Here is a 24,376-nt window from a genome sequence, read left to right on the forward strand (position 1 = left end):
AGTTATTTTTACCTTCCAAATTTTTACCCTTGCCTCAGTTTGTTTCAGCTATTGGCAAAGCTGGTGGCAGGCCAGAGAACACCTCTTTTTTACCCCCCCCCTCTCTTAGAAGCTCTCACTCTGCCAGAACTGCCTCTCGGCCAGAACCTATCTCTCCTACCAAGCAATCTTCAAAGCTGTCTCTCTGAAAAACCATCTTTCTCAAAGGACTATTTCTCCCATGGAGCCTACCTTCTCAACAATCCTTCAGTCAACAATAGAATGATCTGCCATCAAACATCTCCACCCTTATCACCATTCTCAGTTCACTGTCTCAGACTGTGAGCTTTCTTGGAGATTCTGTATACCATTTGTTTATCTGGTTGCTGGTTGAAGGGAAAGATTGAGTTGACTGCCTGACAAAGTGTGTTTCAGAACAATAGGGTCAGAACAGAATGGATCAGGAGAATGGAGATAAGAAGAGTGCTCCTCCTCTTTGACACTGGGGTGTGAGACTTCAACTAGGAAAGCTCAACATGTAAACTCCCCCCACCTTGAAAAGGGATTCACACACTATCTCTGCTGCTACTATGCCCCCCCTCCACAGTCAATCCTTGTAGTTTTCAGACTTAAAGGCCTATGATTCCCAGCATGAAATTACCTTCTGCATATCATTTGCACTGGTATAGCACAGTGGAGAGGAGAGTCTGGCTGGGAGTCCAGAGTCTGTGAGATCAAAAATCCCTTCTTGTGTCTCGTGGGTGTCAAGAGCCAGCTAAAGATCACCCCCACAGTGAGTGGCTCAGGGTTACACGCCCTGCCACCTGTGCAGCCGTGGGCAAGCTGCATAGTCCCAAGGAGCCCAGTTGCCCCCCAGCTAGCAGCTGTGGACAAGGAAGGGGCTGGCTTTTGCAGCTGTGGCAAGCTGAGCAGGCCCTAGCCAGCTGGGGAGGACAAGCCTCAGAGGGAGGCAATGGTCAACCCCTTCTGAATACTTGTTACAATGAAAACCGTATTCATAGGGTAGCCATAAGTTGGGATCAACTTGAAGGCAGTCCATTTCCATCATTTGCACTTAGGAGAAGGCTTGTGGAGTCCTGTCCCCTATTTTCACTTTCCCTTCTCTAAAGTATGGTTGTTTTTTTGGTTTGGTTTGATTTGGTTTTGCTGGGGGAGGTGGGGGGGGAAGTGGCAGGGAAGAGAGGCTCAGTTAGTTTGGAAGTTCCTCTTGAAGACTTGACAACACTCCATTTTTTTATTAGAAATAGTTGAACAAAAACATTTGAAAATCGTGCTAGGTCCTGGGAGTGTGTTGGAGGGATTTCAAACATCACTATTGACACTTCCCCTCCAGCGCACTCGTCTGCACAGCTGTTGGGAGGTGAGGCCAAACGCAGTGGAGGAATTCCTCCAAGTTTCGGCAGCTGGCCATGCAAATATTGGGACCCTCTTGCGCCTTCTGGCCTCTTTGCTCCATGTTTTCTCTAGAGAGCAGTCTTATTGTTATAAATGGTTGTCTCCCTGCTGTCAGAGTGCAGCCATTATTTTGTACTCATCTCAGGCTAGATGGGCTTCCCTGCGTTTTTATGAAGACAAGTCATTTAACTTGCTACAAAAACCTCACTTGATTGGAGGCAATTGAAGGCAAGAAATAGAACCTCTGGAAAATCAGGAACCCTTGTTTCATCTCGGTTTCACAGTGGGGTAAGTTAGTATGAATAGTATAAAATGGCTGGAATTATTGATGGCTACTAGCCGCAATGGCTATGTTCTACCTCCACTGTCAGAAGCAGTATGCCTCTGAATGCCAGTTGCTGGGAATCACGTCGGGAGAGTGCTTTTGCACTCAGATCCTGCTTGTAGGCTTCCCATAGGCATAGCCACTGTGAGAACAGGATGGTGGATTAGATGGGCCGTTGGCCTGATCTAACAGGCTCTTCATAGGTTCTTAAGAAGCCATCATGTGGCCACCACAGTTATCACCCACCTACAGGTGTCTACATTCCAGATGATGCTCTTCCATTGTAAGCTCCCTTCTAACTCTTAAAGAGATTGCCTGGGCATAAGAGGATAGGAATATATGTTGGAAATGCTGATGTTACCAGATCTGCTTGTGTGTCTGTCGATGTGTCCATATGAATCTATATTTTACACTAGTTGTGTATCTTTACTGGAGACAATTGCACACTGTAGCGATTATTGCACAGGACACTGTTACTTCAGAAATGCCAACATTGTCTTATTTACTTGGGGAAATTAGCAAGAGCCACACATTTTACTATGGTTAACCACTGTGAGAACAGGATGCTGGAATAGATGGGCCATTTGCTTGATCCAGCTGGCTCTTCTTATGACCTTATGAGCTTATGGGATCAAAAAGCACAGAATCATAGAGCTGGCAGGGCCAAATGGGTATCTTTTCTCATCCCTTGCCAAGCTGGACCATCTGTTCACCAGTGCGATATATGGAAAATGTAGGGACACGACAGTGCAGCACGTAAAAGGCTTGTGACCACAGAACCTGCACTTGGTTTCCTTGAACTTACTCCATTCACTAATCCTTCTGCCATGCAGGAGGCACTTGTGGGAGCCTTTATTGCATGCCTATAGTAACACATGAGTGTATTAGATGGTAAGCAAAAGTGCCCAGGGATGCCATGCTTGTGTAAACACAGGCTGTTGTTTGCAAGGTAATTTTGAATTCAAAAGTTTAAACTTCCTCACATTTCCTGCACTTCCTTCTACCTGTGCCTAGGGAGAGACATTTCTCCCTTTGCCCCCTATGACTGTATCCAGAACAAAATCACAATGGGATTTTCATCCGCTTTGTGCACTCTGTGGGCACGGAAGGATGATGTGAGTGAAGAGAATCAAGGAAAAGAACCCAGCCATCTTGTCACAACTGGGGTACTGGTATATTGATGACTTTTTCCATGCCAGCTGACACTAGATGGGAAAAGTGAATTCACATTGTAAAGGCATGCCAGCCCTCTGACCCACACCCACACCAAAGAATACTCTGCTAGGCAACACATAAGACATCCTATCAGACGTATAACCCAGTTTGAAATAGTACATAATGTATAGTCTGAGTATCTGTGGCAGCAAGAAGGGATCTCTAGTACTCATAAAAATTCTTCTGGATTCCCAGGACTTAAAATTTTAAACACTTGAAAATGTCAGGTGTTCATGAAAAAATTGTTTTACTCCTACTCTATTCCCACAAATCCATCCTCTTCCCCTGTTATAAGATATATATACCGAATATCATTCTTTATTATCAGCCTATTTTGTATTAACATTCAACAAGGAAATGTATAAACATTTCCAGCAAGTGTAGTTTAGTATAAATGTGTTTGTCAAGTGTGTGACATCTCTCTTCTTGGTTCATGCTTATGAGAGTGTGCCTCTGCTTAACTGAGGAAGTGATTTGCCAGAACCTCCTTTTCATTCAGCACGCACATGCTTCTCAATTTATTTAGGGTAATTTATTACCAAATATATACAGAAGATTGTTACGGGAGGCCAAAATATTGGCAATAGGTCAAAATTCAACTTTTATCTGTCCAAAACACATCACATCCTTGATGCCAATGTCTAGGAAGCAATTATTTAGCAGGGCTAAGTACTGGATTCAGCCAAATCCTGAATCCCAAACTGAATTGGGCCAATTCAAGTGGATCCAGACTTTGGCTGAATTAGGTTGAAACAGCCCCGGATTGCCAGTTACAAGTCAGAAGCCAAATGAATACAGAGGCATTTTGATGTGACCGGAAATCTTAACACCATTGAGAGGATTTAAATGACTCCAGTTACTTGTACGTATAAGATCTTTGGTGGGGATTGAACCCAAGTATCATGAGTGTACTTCTGCACTGAGCAGGGGGTTGGACTCGAAGGCCTTATAGGCCCCTTCCAGCTCTACACTTCTGTGATTCTAAGGCAAATGGAAATAGGATCTACTATAGGTAATTTCAAATTCACAGTGAACATATATTTGTATGGAGTGGCTATGGCATTAATTGGCCATCAGTTCAAAATACAACATTTACAAGTTACTGGTACTGAGTTACCATCTGAAATTGGAAAATGTATAGAAATACCACAGGTACTTCTTACAGATTGACCAACCTAACGTGGACATCATGCATACATGGTAGAATTATGACAAAACAAGTTTACATTGGAAGAACATTGGTATAAAGATTTAATGATATCATCAGGTATAAGCCCAGTGGTAAATATTCTGGGTTACTTGAAACTATACATTCTGGGGGGAAAATGTGGATTATTTGCTGCTATGAGCTCTCATTCTTTTGGTACCATACTGAAAAAAATGTTTTACCTACAACATAGGAATTTATGTAAGGTTTGGCAAACCACACTCATAAATAATTTTATTTATATATTACAGTACTGGCAAATTCAGAAGTGCAGGGTCCCTTCATGATAATCACAGCTACGTGCCCTCCTCGCTTTTTCTTTTTCTTTTGCTACTGGGTTGAGAATGAGATGCTTATTAATGCCTTCTTCCACAACAACAGACGTCCCTAGGAACCAATAAACATGGAAGGGAAGTGGCTCAGTGGCCGACTCACCTCTTTTCACTTTGATTGGCTCCAATCAGCATGAAAGGAGAAGGGAGCATGTTAGAAGACTCTTCTCAGTAACTAACACACTCCCCTTTCATGCTTATTTGCTTGTAGGGTGCTGGAAACTTAGGGACCCAGCTGGGACCCTGCTCCCCAAAAGGTAAAGGGTCTAAGACCCTCTGAGACCCCAGACAACTACATACCCTTCTTCCCAAGGGAGCCCAGGGCATCAAAGAAGCAAGCAATAAACAATAAGTTGGCCTTTTAGAAACATCTATGGGAAAAGAGAAAACATCTCCCTGCTTGACCAATGGAGAGCTTCTGTTATATATTGGAATGCTATTAGACCCAATAAAAATGTCCAAAAATGTATTGTCAGTGTTATGATATTTTTGTTAATGAGGTTTTATTTTGTTATCTGTCATTTGTTATGTTGTAACATTTTAAAATATATTTCAATAAAAGAATAATTTAAAAATGTCAAACCCACAACGCTGAATCGTGTTCAGTCTCTAATCTCCTTCTCAGTATAGCCTACACCAAATCTTAGCTGTTGTTCCCAGCTGTGGATCATAAGCTGGAGCAAATAATTATTAATTAAACAGAAGCCTAATTGTATTTTAAATCATCCTATAGCTGTTCCAGCATATAATTCATAGATCACCAGCTGGTACAAGTATGTACCATCAACAAGCCTGAAAAGCAATCAGAGATGAGTTGAAGATTTTGGGCTCTGTTTTGAAACATTTATTATGAAATGTGTCTTGAACAAATGTTTTCAAGTACTGTTTTATCCATTTAAATTCCAAGAATGTGCTGTTTCACTGACTCATATAAGATACATTCACCAAATAACTGTTTTGAACACCTGGGGCATATGCTTGAGAATAATTTTACAAAATTTAGTTACTCTTCACACATGCTAACTACCCATTTATACAATCAGTTAAAAGTATAATACGAGAGCCAAATTTAGCATTAAGAAGATGCAGGGATATCATTTAGGGAGAGCACAACTGGAAGTCAGTTGCCCCACCTCCTTATTTCATATCCCAGGTGATTATTCATCACAAGGACTTACATACTTGGCCAGTTTACTGGAGTTACAGTTAGTGACTACTGCAAATTAGGAAATGGTGTCATGTACTTTGCATGCATGCCAGTGCTGCAAATCCATTTGCTCAAAATAATGCTGACTGTCTTAAGTGGATGACCTTGCTAAAGTTATTGTTGGGGTTGTCACCCAATTAAATACTGTAAATCTTAGTAAACAGATCATATTAGCCTTACACCACAATCCTAAACATGTATTCTCAGAAGCAAGTCCTCTCAGATTCAATTTATTTATTTATTTATTATTTATTTATTATTAAATTTGTTAGTCGCCCATCTGGCTGGTTGTCCAGCCACTCTGGGCGACGTACAAGATAAAACAGTATATAAAACAATTAAAATTTAAAAACAGTAGAAAACTAGCCCATCTCAAACGCCCGCCTAAAAAGCCAAGTCTTCAGGGTCCTGCGGAAGCTCATTATAGACGGGGCATAGCGTATATCACCTGGGAGAGAGTTCCAGAGGGTGGGGGCCACTATTGAGAAGGCCCTCTCTCGAGTCCTCACCAGCCTAGCTGTTTTGACTGGTGGGATCCAGAGAAGGCCCTCTGAGGTTGATCTTGTTGAGCGGCATCCCTGTCGATGCTGGAGGTGCTCCTTCAGATAGGCTGGGCCACAACCATATAGGGTTTTAAAGGTTAAAACCAACACCTTGAATTGGGTTCGGTACACAACCGGTAACCAATGCAACTCCTTCAACACAGGAGTGATGTGATCTCTACGGCGGCTGCCTGCAATCAGACGCGCCGCTGCATTCTGTACCAATTATAACTTCCGAACTGTTTTCAAGGGTAACCCCACATAGAGCGCATTACAGTAGTCTAGGCGAGTGGTGCTTACTCCTAGGTAAGCGAGGTTAGAATTGCAGCCGAAATTGATTAATCCATCCATTAATGAATTAAATTTCCTTATGGCTAAAATAAATAGTTCTGAAGCCAGAAACGTATTTTATGATGATACAAATGTGCCACACTCACAGGGTAGCTATAATCTAATACAAGATATTTCTCCCATGTGGAAGAGAAGGGGGAATGTCTATTATAAAAATTGCCATCTGCAGTTTTTATATGTCCCTTGTACTGGGGCCTGGCAAGATGGCAGGCATGCTGTCGGCTTAGCTTGAGCAGGTTGGCTCTTTTCACCCCTGTGTAGCATGTGGGTATGATCATGGGCACAGTATTTGAACCAATGCCTCTGGAAGCATGGGAACATTTTTTTGTGTGTCTCTCAAATTATACTTATTCTCTTTTCAATAAAACAATGGCTACTGGGGGGAGGAGGGGAAATCCCCTGTGTGGATTTGAATCGGCAACCTCCTGGGCATGTCTGTGTTTGCTTTGCAGACTGCATCACAGAGTTCCCTTGCTTGCTGCTGCCTGGTTTGTGTTTTTCTTCCATTGAGGAGTTAGGCAGACACAAAATGTTTTGTCCATGATGGAATATGAAGCAGTGATCTCCTGAGTGTGTTTTGTTGTTGCTTCGTCAGACAGAACCACACAGTTCCCTCTGCCTAGCTCTCTGTATTTCTTGTGTGTTGGGGGTGTGGAGGTGTGGTGGACATGTCCACAGCTTGGCCCACACAGATTGGCTCTCTCCATGTTCATGTGGCATGTGGATATCATTGATGCAACCACTCACAAATGGTGCCACTAATGGGCACTAATGGTGTTTCCAGGGACTCTATGAGTCTGTTTCTAGTTTTTATGCTATTTTTGAATTTTCCCATGCTGTTTGTCTTTCTTCTCCCCTGTTGGGCTGAGTACACACTGGATATGGTGGCTATTCCACTAGTGTTGCAGCAGTCCCAGCATAAGGTGAGCACAGGATTGCTCTTCCTGAGTCTTAAAAAAAAAAGATCTGAGCAAAAAGAGCATTAAAACATATTCCTGTGTAGTTTACCAAAATGACATATTTTGGAGGGGGCTTCTCATTCAAGGCCTGGGTTCAGTGCATCTACAGCACTTGCGCTTCTTCAAAGACTGGCCTTGTGATCAGTAACTAGTATTACAAACTGGGAGGAAGGCTGTGATATAAATTTAATAAATAAATAAATTATATATATATATATATATATATATATATATATATATATATATATATATATATATATAAGCTGCATGGCTAGCTTATTTGTGCTCTCAGCCATCAAAATGAGTTGTCATATTTTTCCTGATATTTTGTTTCCATTCCCAGAAACTTGGAGAAAGTCATTCTCCCACTGTAAACGTTTCACATGTCTCCCCCAGTTCTGGAAAACAAATCCTTCTCTTGCCAAAACTGTGGGCTGAGATAGTTATGAACTCTGAATTCCACAAGAGGTATACATGGTCACAATCAAGAAGAGCTTAAGATAAAGTGTGATAAAGCAAAATCTAGGCAGAAATAGAATGGATATTTCTGGTAAACCAAGAAGGCATCTACTCCAGGGGCATACCTACCCAAACCTACTTGTATCTTCAGGGAGCTGCCTGTTATTAGCAAAACCCCTTAAATCCATAAAACGGTTGTCAGGGCAGGGAGAAAGGCATTCCTCTCCAATTGCAAGAGAAAGAAAACCCAGTAAGCATTATGATCAATCATTTCTTGCTTTGCAATATTTTAACACATTAATTTTTAAAAAGTCAAAATAGCTTTCCCATGTCTAATCTATATAAAAAACCACAGACCTCTGAACATTTGCCAGGCCTCTCCATTTGGCCCATGGCATAGTTTGGACCAAACCGTGTCCATCTGCCCATCTCCTGACATCATATGTTACCAGGTGCAGGACAGGTAAACCTAAGGGGACAAGTGGGAATGGAAGAATTGGGAGCGCACTTAATATTTCCTTTTGAGCCACTGGTAGGATTTGGCGCTTTTCACATTTGGTGCTAAATGCTTCCCTGTGGTGACAGAAAAAGACGCCAAATTCAAAAAGTGCTGAATTACAGCTGGAAAAGAACAACAAATAACACAGAGTGTGTTCTAAATCTGAAGCTGTGATTGCAAAGGAAGATTTTCTCTTTGCAGTTGTGGCTTGCATTTAACTCTGGGCTCCAAAGGAAAAACCGGGGCCACACTTAGAGTGTGCTCCTGATCCTTCCTTTGCAAGCCACAAGTTCAAAGTAGAATCACCTGAGGCTATATTCAGCTAAATCCTACTCAGAGTAGATCCATTGAAATTAATGGACCTGCATTACTCAGATCCATTAACTTCAGCGGGTGTACTCTGTGTAGGACTAACATGGAATACCACCCCTGGTGTCACATTATGTCAGTTCACAGACAGGTGGGTGGCCTTGCCACCTGTCAAAGTGGCCTGCAGAGGGTGGGGAAGTTCTGGATCTGGCCCACCAGCCAGATCTAGTTCCTCACCCTTGATTTACATTATGTCATACCCTCTCTTATAATGAAAGGGATTTGAACAGAAGGCTGGCATCACTATGTATGCTTTGTGACATGTGAAACACAGAATTGACTTAAAGTCTGAACAATGGCTCCTGATACAAAATTACATTATCTTTATGGAAACACATACCCCTCATTTCTGACTGACAATATTTTGCTCAGTTGTCTTCTGTTTATTGTATCATGCAGTTTTAATGTTGTTGTTATGTGCCTTCAAGTCGCTTATGACTTATGGCGACCCTATGAATCAGTGACCTCCAATAGCATCTGTTATAAACCACCCTGTTCAGATCTTGTTGAGTTCAGGTCTGTGGCTTCCTTTATGGTGTACAGCTCCGGACTCTCTTTTCGCATCTGTGCGTATCAGCCTCTGGGCTTCCATTCGGCTTTGACCCAGTGGCATCATTAGTCACAGCACTACTCATACTTGTGCGTTGTTCTTCCCCAGTAGCTCACTGAGTACCTTCTGACCTGGAGGTCTCATCTTCTAGCACTATCTCATGTTGCATTTTGGATACTCTGTTCATAGGATTTTCATGGTAAGAGGTATTCAGAGGTGGTTTTCCGTTGCTTTCCTCTGAGTTTGGATGCATTTTAGTCTGGTGTCTCCACTTTGACCATTCCATCTTGGGTGACCTTGCCAGAAGTCTAGCCTTTTGGTCTAGACTCCTGATGGCATTGCTCTCAGCTTCTTCGATACTCTCAAACCCAGAGCTTGGAAAAGTTACTTTTTTGAACTACAGCTCCCATCAGCCCAATCCAGTGGCCATGCTGGCTGGGGCTGATGGGAGTTGTAGTTCAAAAAAGTAACTTTTCCAAGCTCTGCTCAAACCCTCTCACCAAGTTAAGGTGTGCATCCTAGAGGAGTTTTAATGTAGTTAATTTTATTATTGAACACTACTCGGGTACTTATGTGAGTAGCAATAAAAATAGTTTAACGAATAAACTTCTTGATAATGCAGACAGCTTGTAATTCAAAGGGAATGCCCATTAGAGAGGGGTGAAAACATATTATAAAGACCTCATGTGGGAAACCTATATATAAATGGAGGATTAAGAAAGGAGAGCCCTCTTAGAGAACAACAAATATGTTTGTAGAAAGATTTCCCTCTGTTGTGGTTCAAAATGGCCATAATAGCTGCTGTCTCTGCAAAATACTAGTGCTGAGATTTTACTTTAGCTATTGTTGTAAACATTCTACTATAGTGGGAACTGACTCTTCTCTGGCTTCCACAACTCTAGTGGAGCACCAAATAGCAAATACCCACCAGAGGACACTAGATGCTCTTTTGTTGATGACTTCCAGGAAGTGAGGATGAACATATTGACAAGCATATGAAGTGATGTTATGCTGACTCACATCATTGGTCCATCTAGTCCAGTATTGTCCACTCTGCTGTAGTGGCTCCCTAAGTTCTCATGGTGATTCTTTCTCAGCCTGCCTACCCAAGATCCTTTAACTGGAATCAAACCTGGGATGTTCTGCATTCAAGATAAGGCACATGCTCTGCCACTAAGCCATGGCCAGGTCCCTTGCATCTTCCTGAAAATGGACTCTCCATCCAAAACAGACAATAATACATTATAATCACACTGCATGGCACATTTGAAGACAGGTCCTCCTCATTAATCTGCTGGATGCCATCCACTAAAAGAGAGCCTCCCCTGTTCCTGATGTGTCACTGGAAAGTGAAGCTGCTGAGTGATTTGGGTCTGACAATGTAGAAGTAATATCTTTGCTCAGAGAATCAAATCCTAACAAGAGGCCAGCATCCTGGCAGTTGGGCAGTAAGATTCCATTATCTTCTCCCTAACAAAAAAGAACTTGCTCTCCTATCAATCGCTATTCACATATCCTTTATCTTTTGATTTGGGGTAAGAATGTTCTCATCCCAATTCACCACCATCCCATAGGTCTGAAGCCCTGCATTGTGTTTATCACATCTATTGAGCCTTGGTGGTGGCAGTTGAGGATATTGTCTCCAGTACAGAAAATCAGTAGTCCCTGGAGGGACAAAGTGGCTATCTGGGCTAACAAAGACTTTGTGAAGATCTCCAGGAGCAATGAGAAAACAAAAAGTAAGGCTAAATACAGGAAATGTCTGCCACAATAAGTATAGCACAGAAAGTTCCTGTAAAGTGGATGGATAGAAATATGAAGGCAAATGAGAAACCTATCAGTGATTGAGAAGAATTCCAGCTAGTATGAAGTGTAGCGTTTGTATTCAGAAGTCTGTGTTCACATCCTGCAATTAAAATATTTTAGGTCAAAAGCTGCTCGCACATCGCCATTTTTAATACTCTAAAAAACAGAGTACACCTTGGAGCATATTTGCTCCCCAGGCCAGGGTCAATGGCCTCAATGGTAAAGTTCCTCACTACTGGAGAAGTTATAAACTTGTTCTCAGGGACCTTATCCAGCCCCAGGTCATAGATCACAGAGAAAGTCATAGAATATGTCCAGTATCCAGGCATCTGTGGTTGATGCTCAGCAAAGTGCTGGAGATAGCCTCTTATTCTTTTGGGTTGTATGCTTCCCTGGCATCTTGCTTGGAACATTTCCTTTGGAGCTAGTCCTTGATAAATGTTGACTAATGGATGAGCCACTGTGAAAGTTGCCACTGAGACTTTCTGCAATGTTTGGAGCAAGTAGAAGGGTTGTAGAAATAGGGATGGGGGATAAATTCAATTCATTTTGCATGTAAAGCCAAATTTATATAATTTTCCTTTTCGAAAACAATATGAGAACTGAAACACAGCCATTCTTTAAAGTTTGCACTTATCCAGATTTTGTGATGCAGTTCTCCAACCCATCAATGTTTACAAAAATTCCTATATTAAGGAAAATGGGCCTAAAAATGAATATACTGGTAAAAAGAACATAAAAATGCATGATATTAGGAAGAATTGCTTTGCAAAAATGTGTATGTTAGCCAAAACTGCATACAAAAAGGTGTTTTGATAGCAGAAATTCACACTAAAATGCTTAAGTATTTCATGAGGATTTTTTTTAAAAGAAAAGCAAATTGGAGAACCGAATTTAAGGTTGGAAGAAATGTGGAGAACCAAATTTAAGTTTGGAAGAATGAGAAAGTAAGATAACTGACTGATCCGTCCATCCTTTCATGGGGATCAAAGGAATGAGCTTGTTTACTTTCATTTCCTTCTTTGAGACGGAGAGGGCTTTCTATGTAGATTAGGTTTAGAATAGTGGGTGGAAAATATTAGTTAAAGCTATTAGAACCACTGATACCCATCATCCTGTTGTAGATGGTAGGGTCAGCTGCCTGTCCAAGGAACATAAAGATTCTCTTTGCATTAGTTCTGTGGAAGCCCTCATGAAGAGCATAGGATCGGAGTTGTATGACACTAGCTATTTCTAATGTGTCTTATTCCCATTTATGTTTGTATTCCCATTATAAGAGCCATGTATCAGTAGATGAAAAATTGCTGGCAAAGAAAATAGATAATAGATCAATGTGGAAGTAACACCTGCATTCAACACTTAAGAGTTGCAATCCAGTTTCAGTAAAATCAGCGAGAGTTTTGATATTTATATCAAGGTGGATTGGGATCCTTACTTATAATGCCAAGATGCTGAACCCAGCCATGACAAGTGCTGCTATTCTTACATTGCTCCTCTAGCAAATTGTGGATATTGTTGGCAAAAAGCAGAGAACACAGATTAACTCAGTTTTTGACAGTCACACTGATACAGTTCATTATACACAGAAAAATCTAAACAAATTATCAGTTAACATACCAACAATCTATCTTGCCTGTAGGAAACAACACATTTGAACTGTTCTCTGTGGAAAAGAAATAATCTGAAAGTGCAATTATCAGGCTTTGGAAAAAAGGGATAAGAAATGAATATTTGCTTCAGAAAAGGACCATACTTTACTAAATAAGGAGGCAACAGGAACAGTATGTGAATGTGAGTCAGGAGAACCCTGTGTTTCTAGAAAAGTGACAGGTTTGAGATCCAAGGAATCAACCATGTTGATAGCTCCCTCTGATGACCATAGAATCCCATACAACATTTTATTTTTGTTCATGCAGTCAACTGACAGCTGACTAGTTATGTCCTAATTGCTTCCAAGAGAGGTCAGTAAAGGTTTTCCTTAAAAAAAAGTCTGAACAGACTTAACAGTACACATACACACACAAGTGTGCACGCACAAGCACACATGCTCGCACACACCCTCTTGCGCGCATGTTGATTTATGGAAACAATTATGATTCTGTTGCAGTCTTTCGGAGCTACGAAAGTTTGTAGCTACAGTAGAGCGTCTCATGTTGCAAAAGGCAGACAACAGAAATGGAATACTTGTGTGTCCAGCTGTTATCAACAGGAGAAAGTAAGTAATCTGTCTTCTTTAAAACTTCTTAAAAGATTTCTTAGCTGCTAACAGCATTTTCCGTTGTCATGATTTTGTAATATCAGAAGCAGTGCTCTTGACGATGTCTTCTGAAGCTGTGGCAGTGGAACTGTATATGTGCAGAGTATGTAAAAATAGAACTAAGTATACTTACAATTAAATCTGCAATACAGGACTTTTAGGGAAATTACTACTAAAACGTATGCATGAAGCAATCAAGTGAAAGAAGATGCAACAGTGGTTTTTACAGCGTTTGGCAATTTAGCTGAATCATCAGACTCACTAGAAAAAATACAAAACAGGAGAAACTAGGGTTGCATATCAATATTTCAAATGCCGTGTTGATGACAGAAACCTTAGCTAAAGTACACATTAACCTTTTTCTTTTTTCTTTCCTACTGTTTTATTCCCACAACATAAATGATAGTTGCTTTGCTTATGTAATAACCATAAAAATTTATGCATACCACTTTCCTCATAGATCTTTTGCTTTCAGCACGAACAGTGAATACAAGTAGCAAAGGAGGTCACAGCAGCCGAGGTTATTGCAACCTGTTTCTTTAAAGGATATCCTGGCTGAAAGGATTTTTAAAGGTCAGTTCTCTTTGATACCTGCATCTTAAAAGAAGTCAGGACCAGAATTCTGGAAGAAGGAACAGTTGCTGGTTAAATCGCTACAATTCAAGGGAAAGGCAGAGGACAGGTCAATGACCAAAGAGCGACGATCTACTGAAGACGGATTTTTTTCATTATGTTGTTCGTGAGTACCCAGAACACTGCACTATAATGCACAAATGGATATTGACATGGATCCTGCCAACTTTGCTCTACAGATCATACTTTTACATTATCTTCCTCGTGGGCGCTATATCACTACCTTGCAATGACATGACCCCAGAGCAAATGGCTACAAATGCAAACTGTTCCTCCCCTGAACGACACACCAGAAGTTATGATTATATGGAAGGGGGGAATGTAAGAGTCAGAAGACTTTTCTGTCGAACTCAGTGGTATATCAAGATTGACAAGAGAGGCAAAATAAAAGGAGTACTGGAGCGTAACAGCAACTACAGTAAGTAGTCTCCTGTAATATCAATGGGAACCTTCATATCTGTGTGCATTATCAGAAAGTTCTAAAAATGTGGCAATGTGGTGTTCTTTTAAAGTAGGCTGGCCATGCCTTCCTCTTAATCATATGGCAGGACATTTGGTACTGATTTTGAAATACATCATTTTCAAGAATACGTTTCCAGCATGCTGTAGATCTGCTAACGTATTGCTTGCACCTGGCAGCTATTAGCAGAGAAAGCCTATTATAACAAGTGAATTACTATTGCTAAGTATTAAGAGTCTCAAACCACAAATCTCTGTACTCATAAAATTCTTATGAAACATTGAAGAATGCCTGTAGTATACACAGACTACCTGTAAGTATAGTTTCATGTGTCTTAGCACCACATGAACATTTCCCTTACACCTTACGTTTAAAAGGGGACGATGATGAACAATACTTTGCAGAAACTATCCGAATACTTTGCCAAGCCTTGAATGAAGAATTTATTTCATAGTCCTTTATTCCCATGTTGATAATAAAATGAAATAGTATCCTCTTCTGTCATTCCATTCATGATTTTTATCTATGTGGGTTTGATAGGGAGCACAACATTATTTTAAAGTCTACAGAATGTTGTTTAATGAGAATCTTGATGTAGAGCCACTTATTTTAATTTTTTTTATCCATAAGCATTTTAATGGAATGATATCTAAATGAGCTACTTTTATAGATCTGATGATAGTATGTACTCATTATGTACAGGTAAGTAGTGGGTGTACTTTAAAAAAATTAACACTAATATTTGTTATACTAACTTATAACTTTCAGTGCAGATGAAAATGGTAAAGTGCAATCAGCAATTCTTGTATTTAATAGTGGTGTAGTATGGTAGCACATGGTGACTGGGCAATTGAAAGATCTGGCTTATAGTAAATTCTCTGTCTAAATAGCTATGTTGTGAGACACATAAGAACATAAGAAGAGCCTGCTGGATCAGGCCAGTGGCCCATCTAGTCCAGCATCCTGTTCTTTCAGTGGCCAACCAGGTGCCTGGGGGAAGCCCACAAGCAGGACCTGAGTGTAAGAACACTCTCCGCTCCTGAGGCTTCCGGCAACTGGTTTTCAGAAGCATGCTGCCTCTGACTAGGGTGGCAGAGCACAGCCATCATGGCTAGTAGCCATTGATAGCTCTGTCCTCCATGAATTTGTCTAATCTTCTTTTAAAGCCATCCAAGCTGGTGGCCATTACTGCATCTTGTGGAAGCAAATTCCATAGTTTAACTATGCGCTGAGTAAAGAAGTACTTCCTTTTGTCTGTCCTGAATCTTCCAGCATTCAGCTTCTTTGAATGTCCACGAGTTCTAGTATTATGAGAGAGGGAGAAGAACTTTTCTCTATCCACTTTCTCAATGCCATGCATAATTTTATATACTTCTATCATGTCTCCTCTGACCCAACTTTTCTCTAAACTAAAAAGCCCCAAATGCTGCAACCTTTCCTCATAAGGGAGTCTCTCCATCCCTTTGATCATTCTGGTTGCCCTCTTCTGAACGTTTTCCAACTCTATAATATCCTTTTTGAGATGAGGCAACCAGAACTGTACACAGTTTATCTTTTAAAACTGATTTCTGTATCAGTCCATTGCAGGCAGGTAGTTGGAATAGAAAAATGTAAGGACATAAAACCAAATCTAGAGATATTTTCTTGCTCTACTGCAGGCAGTGACCCACTGATATGCCAAAACCAAGTAAATAAAACAATAAGATGTGTTTTTATACATTTATCTAGAATAATTCCCCCCCCAATTTCTGCAATATTGGGGGGGGAAGCTATGGTCATGTTTTATCTCTTCATTATTTGCCTCCTTTTTCTTCCAGATTGGTTTCTAGCACCTCACAGCAATGACACAAACAAACGTTTCTTGGGTTAGTTAATAGTTCAGTGTTACTTAAATATATCATACTTAAGACATTACAAGTCTTCATGTCACACAAGCTTGAGTTTGGTATATAGACTAATGCTTTGAAATGCACAAAGCAAACTTTAGATATGGGATTCAAAATTATAGGAACTAATATATTATACATGTTACAGCAATTTGCAAATAGATAGCATGTAACTTAACTGTCTTCAGTATATTTAAGTGGAGTTTTCCTATTTGTACAGGATTGCAGCCTTACGTTGCATTTTATATACAGAACGGCCATTTAGCTAACACACAAATAATTGAAACGAGAAGCTTAAATTTTCATTTACGTCTCAACCATATCACTTATCAGGAGAAGTCTCTGCCACACCCAACTTTGTGAGTAATACTTATTAAATTAAATGGATTGAAATAATTTATGCTGGATTCCTTCTTTCAACATGCTGAAGTAATCACATTGATTTCAATAGATCCAATTCAGAATTAGTGTTCTGAAGCCAGGAACCCTGCACATTGCAGAACACTGCAGGTGCTCCAAAGCACATCGGGAGATCCCATGCAAGCAGGCTTTTCACTTCAAAGGATGGGGTGTGTCTGTGCATGTAAATAATGATAATGATAAATGTTTAAGGCTATACCCCTCAATTGAAGACAATGGGGGAAGTCCTTATACATGAGGAGGTCTGCATATGAATTGGAAATCCTGGATAATCAAATTGCCCCTGGAAGTGGGTGAGGTCCTTAGGTACTATTAATCTGAAACAAATACTTCTGAGATGACCTCTCCATATGCCTATATATCTTGCGAAAGCCACAAAATCATGTCACTGTAGATTCACACCATTATGTTTTATTAAATCCAGATGCCTACATGCTTCATTCCTTCTCCAAAATGAACGGAAAATACACATTGTGAAGAGCAGTTTATAATTGCATTATAATTCATTTCCATGTCGACGCCAACTAATGTAGAAAAAAGAGAGTAATATGCGTACCGAAGATGAAATTACAAATGAGAGGGAGAGGGTGGGTAAAAGATGTAACGGCTAGAAACTGGCTATTACTAAATGGACAATTCCGCCCCTCTCATGCTGTAGTTTCGGCAGTGAAAGAGAGGCATGCACAGCTCCAGCTACAATGACATCCTGTGAGAAACAAATGGGGCAGAGCTATTTAACTCTGTTCCCACTTCCCTCTATAAACCCGCCCCTGTGCCTTTACTACCTAATTTGGAATTGTGCAACAGCATTTAGGAACTAAGTAGTTGCATGCAAATATGTGCAATGGTGCCCCAACATCTGATCATTTAAAAGAAAAGCAGATGAAGGGAAGGAAAAGGAGGTTCTAATCATTTCCTCACCCTCTGGTTCTCCAGTTGAAATCCCTGCCCAATGGCTTTACGCCTGCAGGACCGAAAGAACATGTGCTTGAGCTTCCTTTCCCCTCCTCCCTCCCATTCCTTTTTCCTCATGTACGATGTCATTTTAGATTGTGAGCCTGAGGGTAGGGGCTGAAATATCTGCTCCCCTTCTCCAGCCTGCTTCTTCTGGGACAGCTGGAACTGAAGCTGGGGCAATGGGAAAGGTGGAACTGCATCCCATTCTTTTTATTTGAAAAAATGGAGGCATTCAGTGAAAAGGTTTCACTGAAAGATTGAGTGACAAGGTTTCATGATCAAGATCTATCTCTTGCTTCCGCTACTCTGCAACCCTTTGCTCTGGTCTTCAGTTGTCAAACCTCAACCATTTCCATTCTGTCCAGAACCCAGCTGGATGAATCATTCACCTGTTTCATCATTCGCAACATGCGACACCACTCATATCTACGCTGCCTTCCTGTCTATGCCTATCTCCGCTCTAGGCATGCCTAAGAAGGCCACATTCTTGCGATAAAAGCCCTCCTTGGCATTTCCCCCTCCCCTTATTCAACTCATGTTTTTGCTCCCACCTTCTGTTATCCAGCTCTTGTACCAACAGCTCTCCCAAGGTCCTTTGCACGACTCCACCCACTCTCGGTTGCTGCCCCTTTTGCTTCTACCTGTCTCTGAGAGCACTTAGATCAGGGTAGCCAACATGAGACCTTCCAGATGTTGCTGGACTACAGCTCCCATCAGCCCCAGCCAGCATAGCCAATGGTCAGGGATGATGAGCATTGTAGTCCAACTAAGTCTGCAGGACACCATGTTGGCTATCCTTGACCTAGAATATACTACTTATCTTTTTCTCCAAAAATCTCCTTCAAAGCCATGTTTTCCATGAGAATTTTGCCGAGTTCCAAATCCCCTTTCTCTACTGAAACTAAGCTTAAATACATGTAACTAAACTTGTGCATACTTCCCTTTACCTCCATGTTCCATGTTTCCTTTTTTTTCTTGGCTGCGTCTCCTAGCTGAATGAAATGTACTTTGTAATCTCCTAGGGGCAGGGGCCTGTATTTTTACTTATGCACATTGATGGTTCTACATTAATAATACTCTAACTACATTTTGGGATGGAAATGTATTTTATCTCAGATAAAATTTTCTAGAGACTTAGGTTTCTCTGCTTCCATGTACTATGTAGCTTGCTTGCTTCCCTGAATCATGCGCAGCTTCTTTTCTGTAGGCATCTTTAGGCATGTACTAGAATTCCACCCAATTCAGATCTGGTACCAAATTTTCCATTAATTTGCTTATTCTAAATAACTGAGGGCCAGATTTTAATGCAGAATTTCTGCAGCGAATTTTGAACATGGACTTTAAAAAAAAAGAAAGTTCATGTATCAATATTTCCTTCAAAATATCAATATTTCCTTTTAAAATATCGATATTAATACTGATATTTTTCCGAGCGAAAAAGAAAAACGGATAGGTGAAAGCCGTGATTAGCGGATAAAGGACAACCGCTATTCGATGCCAGCCTGTTAGATTGATGGAATGCTTTCAGACTGGCACTAGCCAACGGATCCCTTCCCTAGGCACCTTGATCTGAAGCTCCTTATTTGCTTGCAGCCTTCTGTGGTCTGGATCTTGTGAATTACGCTGTTTAGACAAACCTACTGAAGGGTAAGGTGTTTTTTACCTTTCCAACCATATTAATCTATGGGAATTGAATACATTCTAGTTTTAACTAGTTTTATGTCATATCCATATGTGAAATGTGAAACTGCATTCAGCCCTGTCCTGCTGCAATGGCCCCAGTTCTAAAAACAGTGTCAGCCTGATCCAAAACACTTATGCTGGCGTATCTGACTGTGACACTGGCAGAACATCTCTGCAGGTCTAATAAAATATAAATTGTGTATGTTATACTGGTGTAGCTGTTGATACGCCCCATCCTATAAGCGTGTTTAACATTCCTGTCTTCTAGATTCTGAAAGTAGCAAATTAGAATGCTTTCCTAAGATGCAATTCCAAGTTACATCAAAATAAACCAGTAGATATATTTGGCAGTTGCTTTTCTGTTTTTGATTATTGCTTCAGATAATCTCATGTGCACACCATAAAACTCCACTTGTCTCAGGAAAGGCGTGAACAGCTTGTGGACATGGCCCATTTAGTCAGATATAGCAGCCCACTGACGACTCACTAACCCTCTAGCTTTTACTGGCTCTTTAGGTCTGCAAAAACATGTGGGTTGTCAAGTGCTTGTCAGGCTACAGTACATGCCGGGTGGCTTGCATTCATTCAGCTATCAGGTCACAAGTTGTGCAGGCTAGGGTTGCCAGGCTCTCTCTTCCCCCTGCACAACCTTTAAAGATACAGAAGACCTCTTGGTTGCCAGGCCCAGCCTCCAAGAGGTCTTCTGTATCTTTAAAAGCTATGCAGGGGGAAGGGAGAATCCCACCTTGTGGTTTTTCCCATTACTGTGTTGCAAGAACACCTGCACTTGGCTGCCTTTCTCTTCTCCTAAAGATACAGGATCACTCTCAGGCCCTGAACCTGGCAACCCTAGTGCAGGCCTATCCGAAAACAAGGCATAGCCACTGAGCTTTTCTCCATATTTTGAAAGAAACCTCTTGCCTTTATCTCAGTCCTTTGGACAAAATACCCTGAGCGGACCCACCTCCTCCTTGCCATTGTTACAGCTGCCCACGTGCTTGCCTTTTCCTCTAAACTCCTCTTAAAGAGTCCGACCTTGAAGGAGAAGCCAAACCCTGACCATTTGCTTTGTCACTTTAGGTATCTTAGGCAATTCTGGTGCCATCCTTAACCTTTGTGCTACTAGAAATCTCACTAACTCAAGTTGTTCAGGGCAGTTCATAGAAATTAATTTGTCTGCTTCAGCCTTGTATTTTAAATCAACAGGGGGCAAGAGTATGACATCATCTCTTATCACCATGTCTGGATTTTCTCATGATTAACATTACTGATTTCCAAAGCTGGAACATGTGGGGGATTTCTGTTTTCAGTTAGATCTGTGCTGTCTAAAGCAGATTGCAAGAGTACGGAATAGCATGGAATGTACCCATGACAAAACTATGCATTTTGGATTTCACACCAACATAAAAATGCATGGTTTGAGCCACTAATATATAAAATGTGCCTCATGAAAGCAACCTTGTTCATATTTCATCTGGGTATTTTACAAAATAGATAGCAGGCAAAGCCAATCTTCTCTTTGACTGAACGCCTAAACCATCCGTATAAGCTGCCAAATGGAAGATGGCTAAAATACTTGCCTCTTTTCACATTAGTCAATATAAGCATGTGACAACCTTAAAAATATAATGAAATAACAATGAAAATGCCATCCAGCTGAATATAGTATCCATATCCTTTGTGAGTTTTTATTTAAAACCTTATAAATCACAAGATAATGCAACCTCCTGAAAAGGGCAGAAGTAAAGGAGTGGCACTTTCACTCAGCAAGTTGATGACACGCCCTTTGTTTTGTTCAGGAGTAAGGAACCCACCCACCTGTCAGGTTCAGTCCACCAAGGGATGGGAACATACTGATCTGATCTGCTAGCCAGAAAAAGATCCTCAGCCCTGGTTGTATTAATCTTACATCATTTTGATCACCAAACTCCTTTGGAATAGTGAGGGGAAATCCATAAAATATAAAACATTCAGTACCAGTGGGTCATACTAGTTTTGCACTGAATTTTTATGATTATATGTGGGGGAAGGAGTAGGGATGGGAAAATCTGCGCATTTTGTTTTTTTCATTTTCTCATCTTTCCAATCTTAAATTCAGTTCTCCACATTTCTGCAGCAATTTGCAAATCGTTTTTTGAAAAATCCTCCTGAAAATTCTTCAGCATTTTAGTGCAAATTTCTCATTTTTGGAGGCAGTTTTGACTAGTATATATTTACTTGTCATATAATGCATCTTGTATGTTATTTTCACTCATATATGCATTTTCTATGCACACTTTCGCCTAACACGTGCATTTTTATAAACACTGTTTGGCTGGTGAACTGCATTGCAAAATTCAAAATGTCAGTGCTGCATAGTGGACCATCAGCCCGGTTGCCTCAGGAAAGGGGACAAACTCCCCTTCCCTCTCTTACCTAACCATCTCTGAACACTTTTCATCCCTTTGCAAAGGAGTGTGAAAATCACCTCTCCCCATTCTGGCACAGCATTGATGCATAGTTTACTTGATGCCTGCAAAAAACGTCTTAGAAGCTATCTTTGCAATTAAGCATCATCATCATCATCATCATCATATCATATCATATACAAACTGTGACCCACCAAGCTGTTCATAGCCAGTCATATACAGCAACCCACTGAAGGCACAATAAGTGTCTTGCTCTGCCTGTTACCAAAGAGTGCAAAACAAGTGAACTATCAAGCAACTGGCAAATCACATACATGATCAGGTTGTTGCATTCAGCATGGTAGGTCACACATGTTGTGCAGGCCTGGTTTATTTTATATATCCTATCTTCACACAACTGCTTCTATATAAACCACCACATTGAGACAGCGATTTATATGGGATAGCAAGCATAAAGATCCAGAGCCTCAGGTGCCTATTGGCTGCTGTGGCACCAATGTTTTATTGTGCCCCACAAAGTCTGTTGTTCTGCTCCAATCAGGGCTGATTCCAGCCATGCTCCACGTTGCTTCGTTTTAAGGTCATGAGAGGACCACACTATGTGAACTGCTCTTAAAAATGATTTGGTAACTGCAGCTGGTGCAGGAAACAGGAGTCACACTGCTGGTGGATGTTTCTAGCGGACTCAGATCACATGGTCCTAAAGGATCTGCCATGACTGCCAATTCACTACCAAGCCAAATTTAAGGTTACCAACAAAGAAAGCCTTGAACGACATAGGTCTCAAATATCTGTCAACCTCCTTCCATATCAACCTACATGGATGTAAAGATGACAAGGAATGCCCTGTTAGCACTACTGCAGCCTTGTATGGCACAAGGGCCCATGGCAGGTGAAAGGGCCCTCTCTGTTGTGGCCCCCAGGATGTGGAACGCCCTTCCTTCTTACACCATTACTGTGTAGCTTTTGGCATCAGGTCAAGTTATACCTCTTTACCCAGGTCTTTTGATGAGTGGATGTTTTCCTACCTGCTGTATTGCTGCGCTATCACGGCTCCTGTTATTTGGGTTGGTTCTGTGGTTTTTCATTTAATGGTTTTAATGGATTGTATATTGTTTTAAATTGTGTTATTTTGCATATACAGCCCTGGGACCAGTCAGTGAAGGTTGGGCTATAAGTACAAATAAGGTAGGTCAGCCAAATGGTGTAGTTAAAGGATAGGGTTGTTGAATTTTGTTTTCCTGGCAAGTGTACTCCTTTCCAGTTGCCAGGAATATGATGGATTGCACTTTGGTGCTGGCATCATTGCAACGTATGCTAATCCATACGATATGGGCACCTGTTAACTATAGCTTGGATAGTTGGAAACGATACCAAAACATCTCAAGGAATTCAAGAACGTTTGTGCCACGTCTCCTGATAACCTGTGTTTCAGTCTTGAAATATGTGAAATACTGAAAAGAGTGTCTCTGAGAATGTATGGTGCAAATTCTCTTTCCTTCACTCGCTGGATCTGAAATTGGTCTGAAACTGGAAGGAAAGGATGTAAATAAATATCAGAGAAAATGGCTTTTAGGTGTAGGGCTCTGGTGGCCCCCATTTAGCTCTGGAAGGAATGACATCTTTTGATGTTCTTCAAGTTGCATTTTAGGTCCCAGGTGAATATTTAGTGCACATACATCATTATGCAGTAGATATACATTAGAAATGGAGGGATCTGCCAATGATGGTTCTCTTAGTTTCTCATTTTCCCAATCTTAAATTTGGTTCTCCACATTTCTGCAGCAATTTAATTTTTTTATTTTAAAAACTGATGAAATTCTCAAGCATATTAGTGAGAATTTCTCCTATTAAGCACATTTTTGTATGCAATTTTGACTAATGTATACATTTTTACAAGCAATTTCTTCTAATATAATGCATTTGCGCCAATGCATTAATATGGATTAATATTCACCAATATATTATTAATTTTTATGCACACTTTCTCCTAATATATGCATTTTTGCAAACATTGCTTAGTTGGAGAACTGCACAAAATTCGGACAAGTGTGAATTTTGAAAGATGGCTGTGTTTTGGTGTTTATGTTGCTTTGGAAAGAGCAAACCTAATATAAATAAAATATAATATATAATGATATAAAATGTAATATAAATTAGGCTTTGATATTATAAGCAATTTATATATTAATTATATATCAATTATGTCTTAATTATTGGGCTGACACCCAAGAACAGGAATACCCTTTTACTAAATGAGTTTCTTTTTGGACACCAAGTTGGTGACTAGGAATAAACTTGATGAATAATGGTAGAGCAGGCAACCAACAGCCAGAAGAAATCACCCTGCAGCTGACATAAATAACTGTTCTTCAACTTGGGAACTAAAGGCAGACCGAGAGCCAAAAACCACTCCCATGAAAGAAGCATTGATTGAAACAGATGCGAGACAAAAT

The 24,376-nt window shown here is 40.6% G+C and overlaps 1 protein-coding gene across 2 annotated transcripts in view; it reads left to right on the plus strand.

Moving 5' to 3' along the window:
- The first annotated feature begins 1,665 nt into the window (after positions 1 to 1,665).
- FGF7 (fibroblast growth factor 7) overlaps positions 1,666 to 24,376 on the plus strand; it is a 64,900-nt gene continuing 42,189 nt past the window's right edge. The window contains exons 1-3 of one of the 2 annotated variants that reach the window (XM_061595079.1): positions 1,666 to 1,683; positions 13,324 to 13,431; positions 13,934 to 14,524. In XM_061595079.1, the coding sequence (XP_061451063.1) occupies positions 14,239 to 14,524 (286 nt within the window). In that variant the 5' untranslated portion in view covers positions 1,666 to 1,683; positions 13,324 to 13,431; positions 13,934 to 14,238. Of the gene's footprint in view, positions 1,684 to 13,238; positions 13,432 to 13,933; positions 14,525 to 24,376 lie in introns of those variants that run through there. The other variant, XM_061595078.1, reaches the window with a different exon arrangement.

This window comes from Rhineura floridana, chromosome 14 (genome assembly GCF_030035675.1).
Source record: "Rhineura floridana isolate rRhiFlo1 chromosome 14, rRhiFlo1.hap2, whole genome shotgun sequence".
NCBI classification, from domain to species: Eukaryota; Metazoa; Chordata; class Lepidosauria; order Squamata; family Rhineuridae; genus Rhineura; species Rhineura floridana.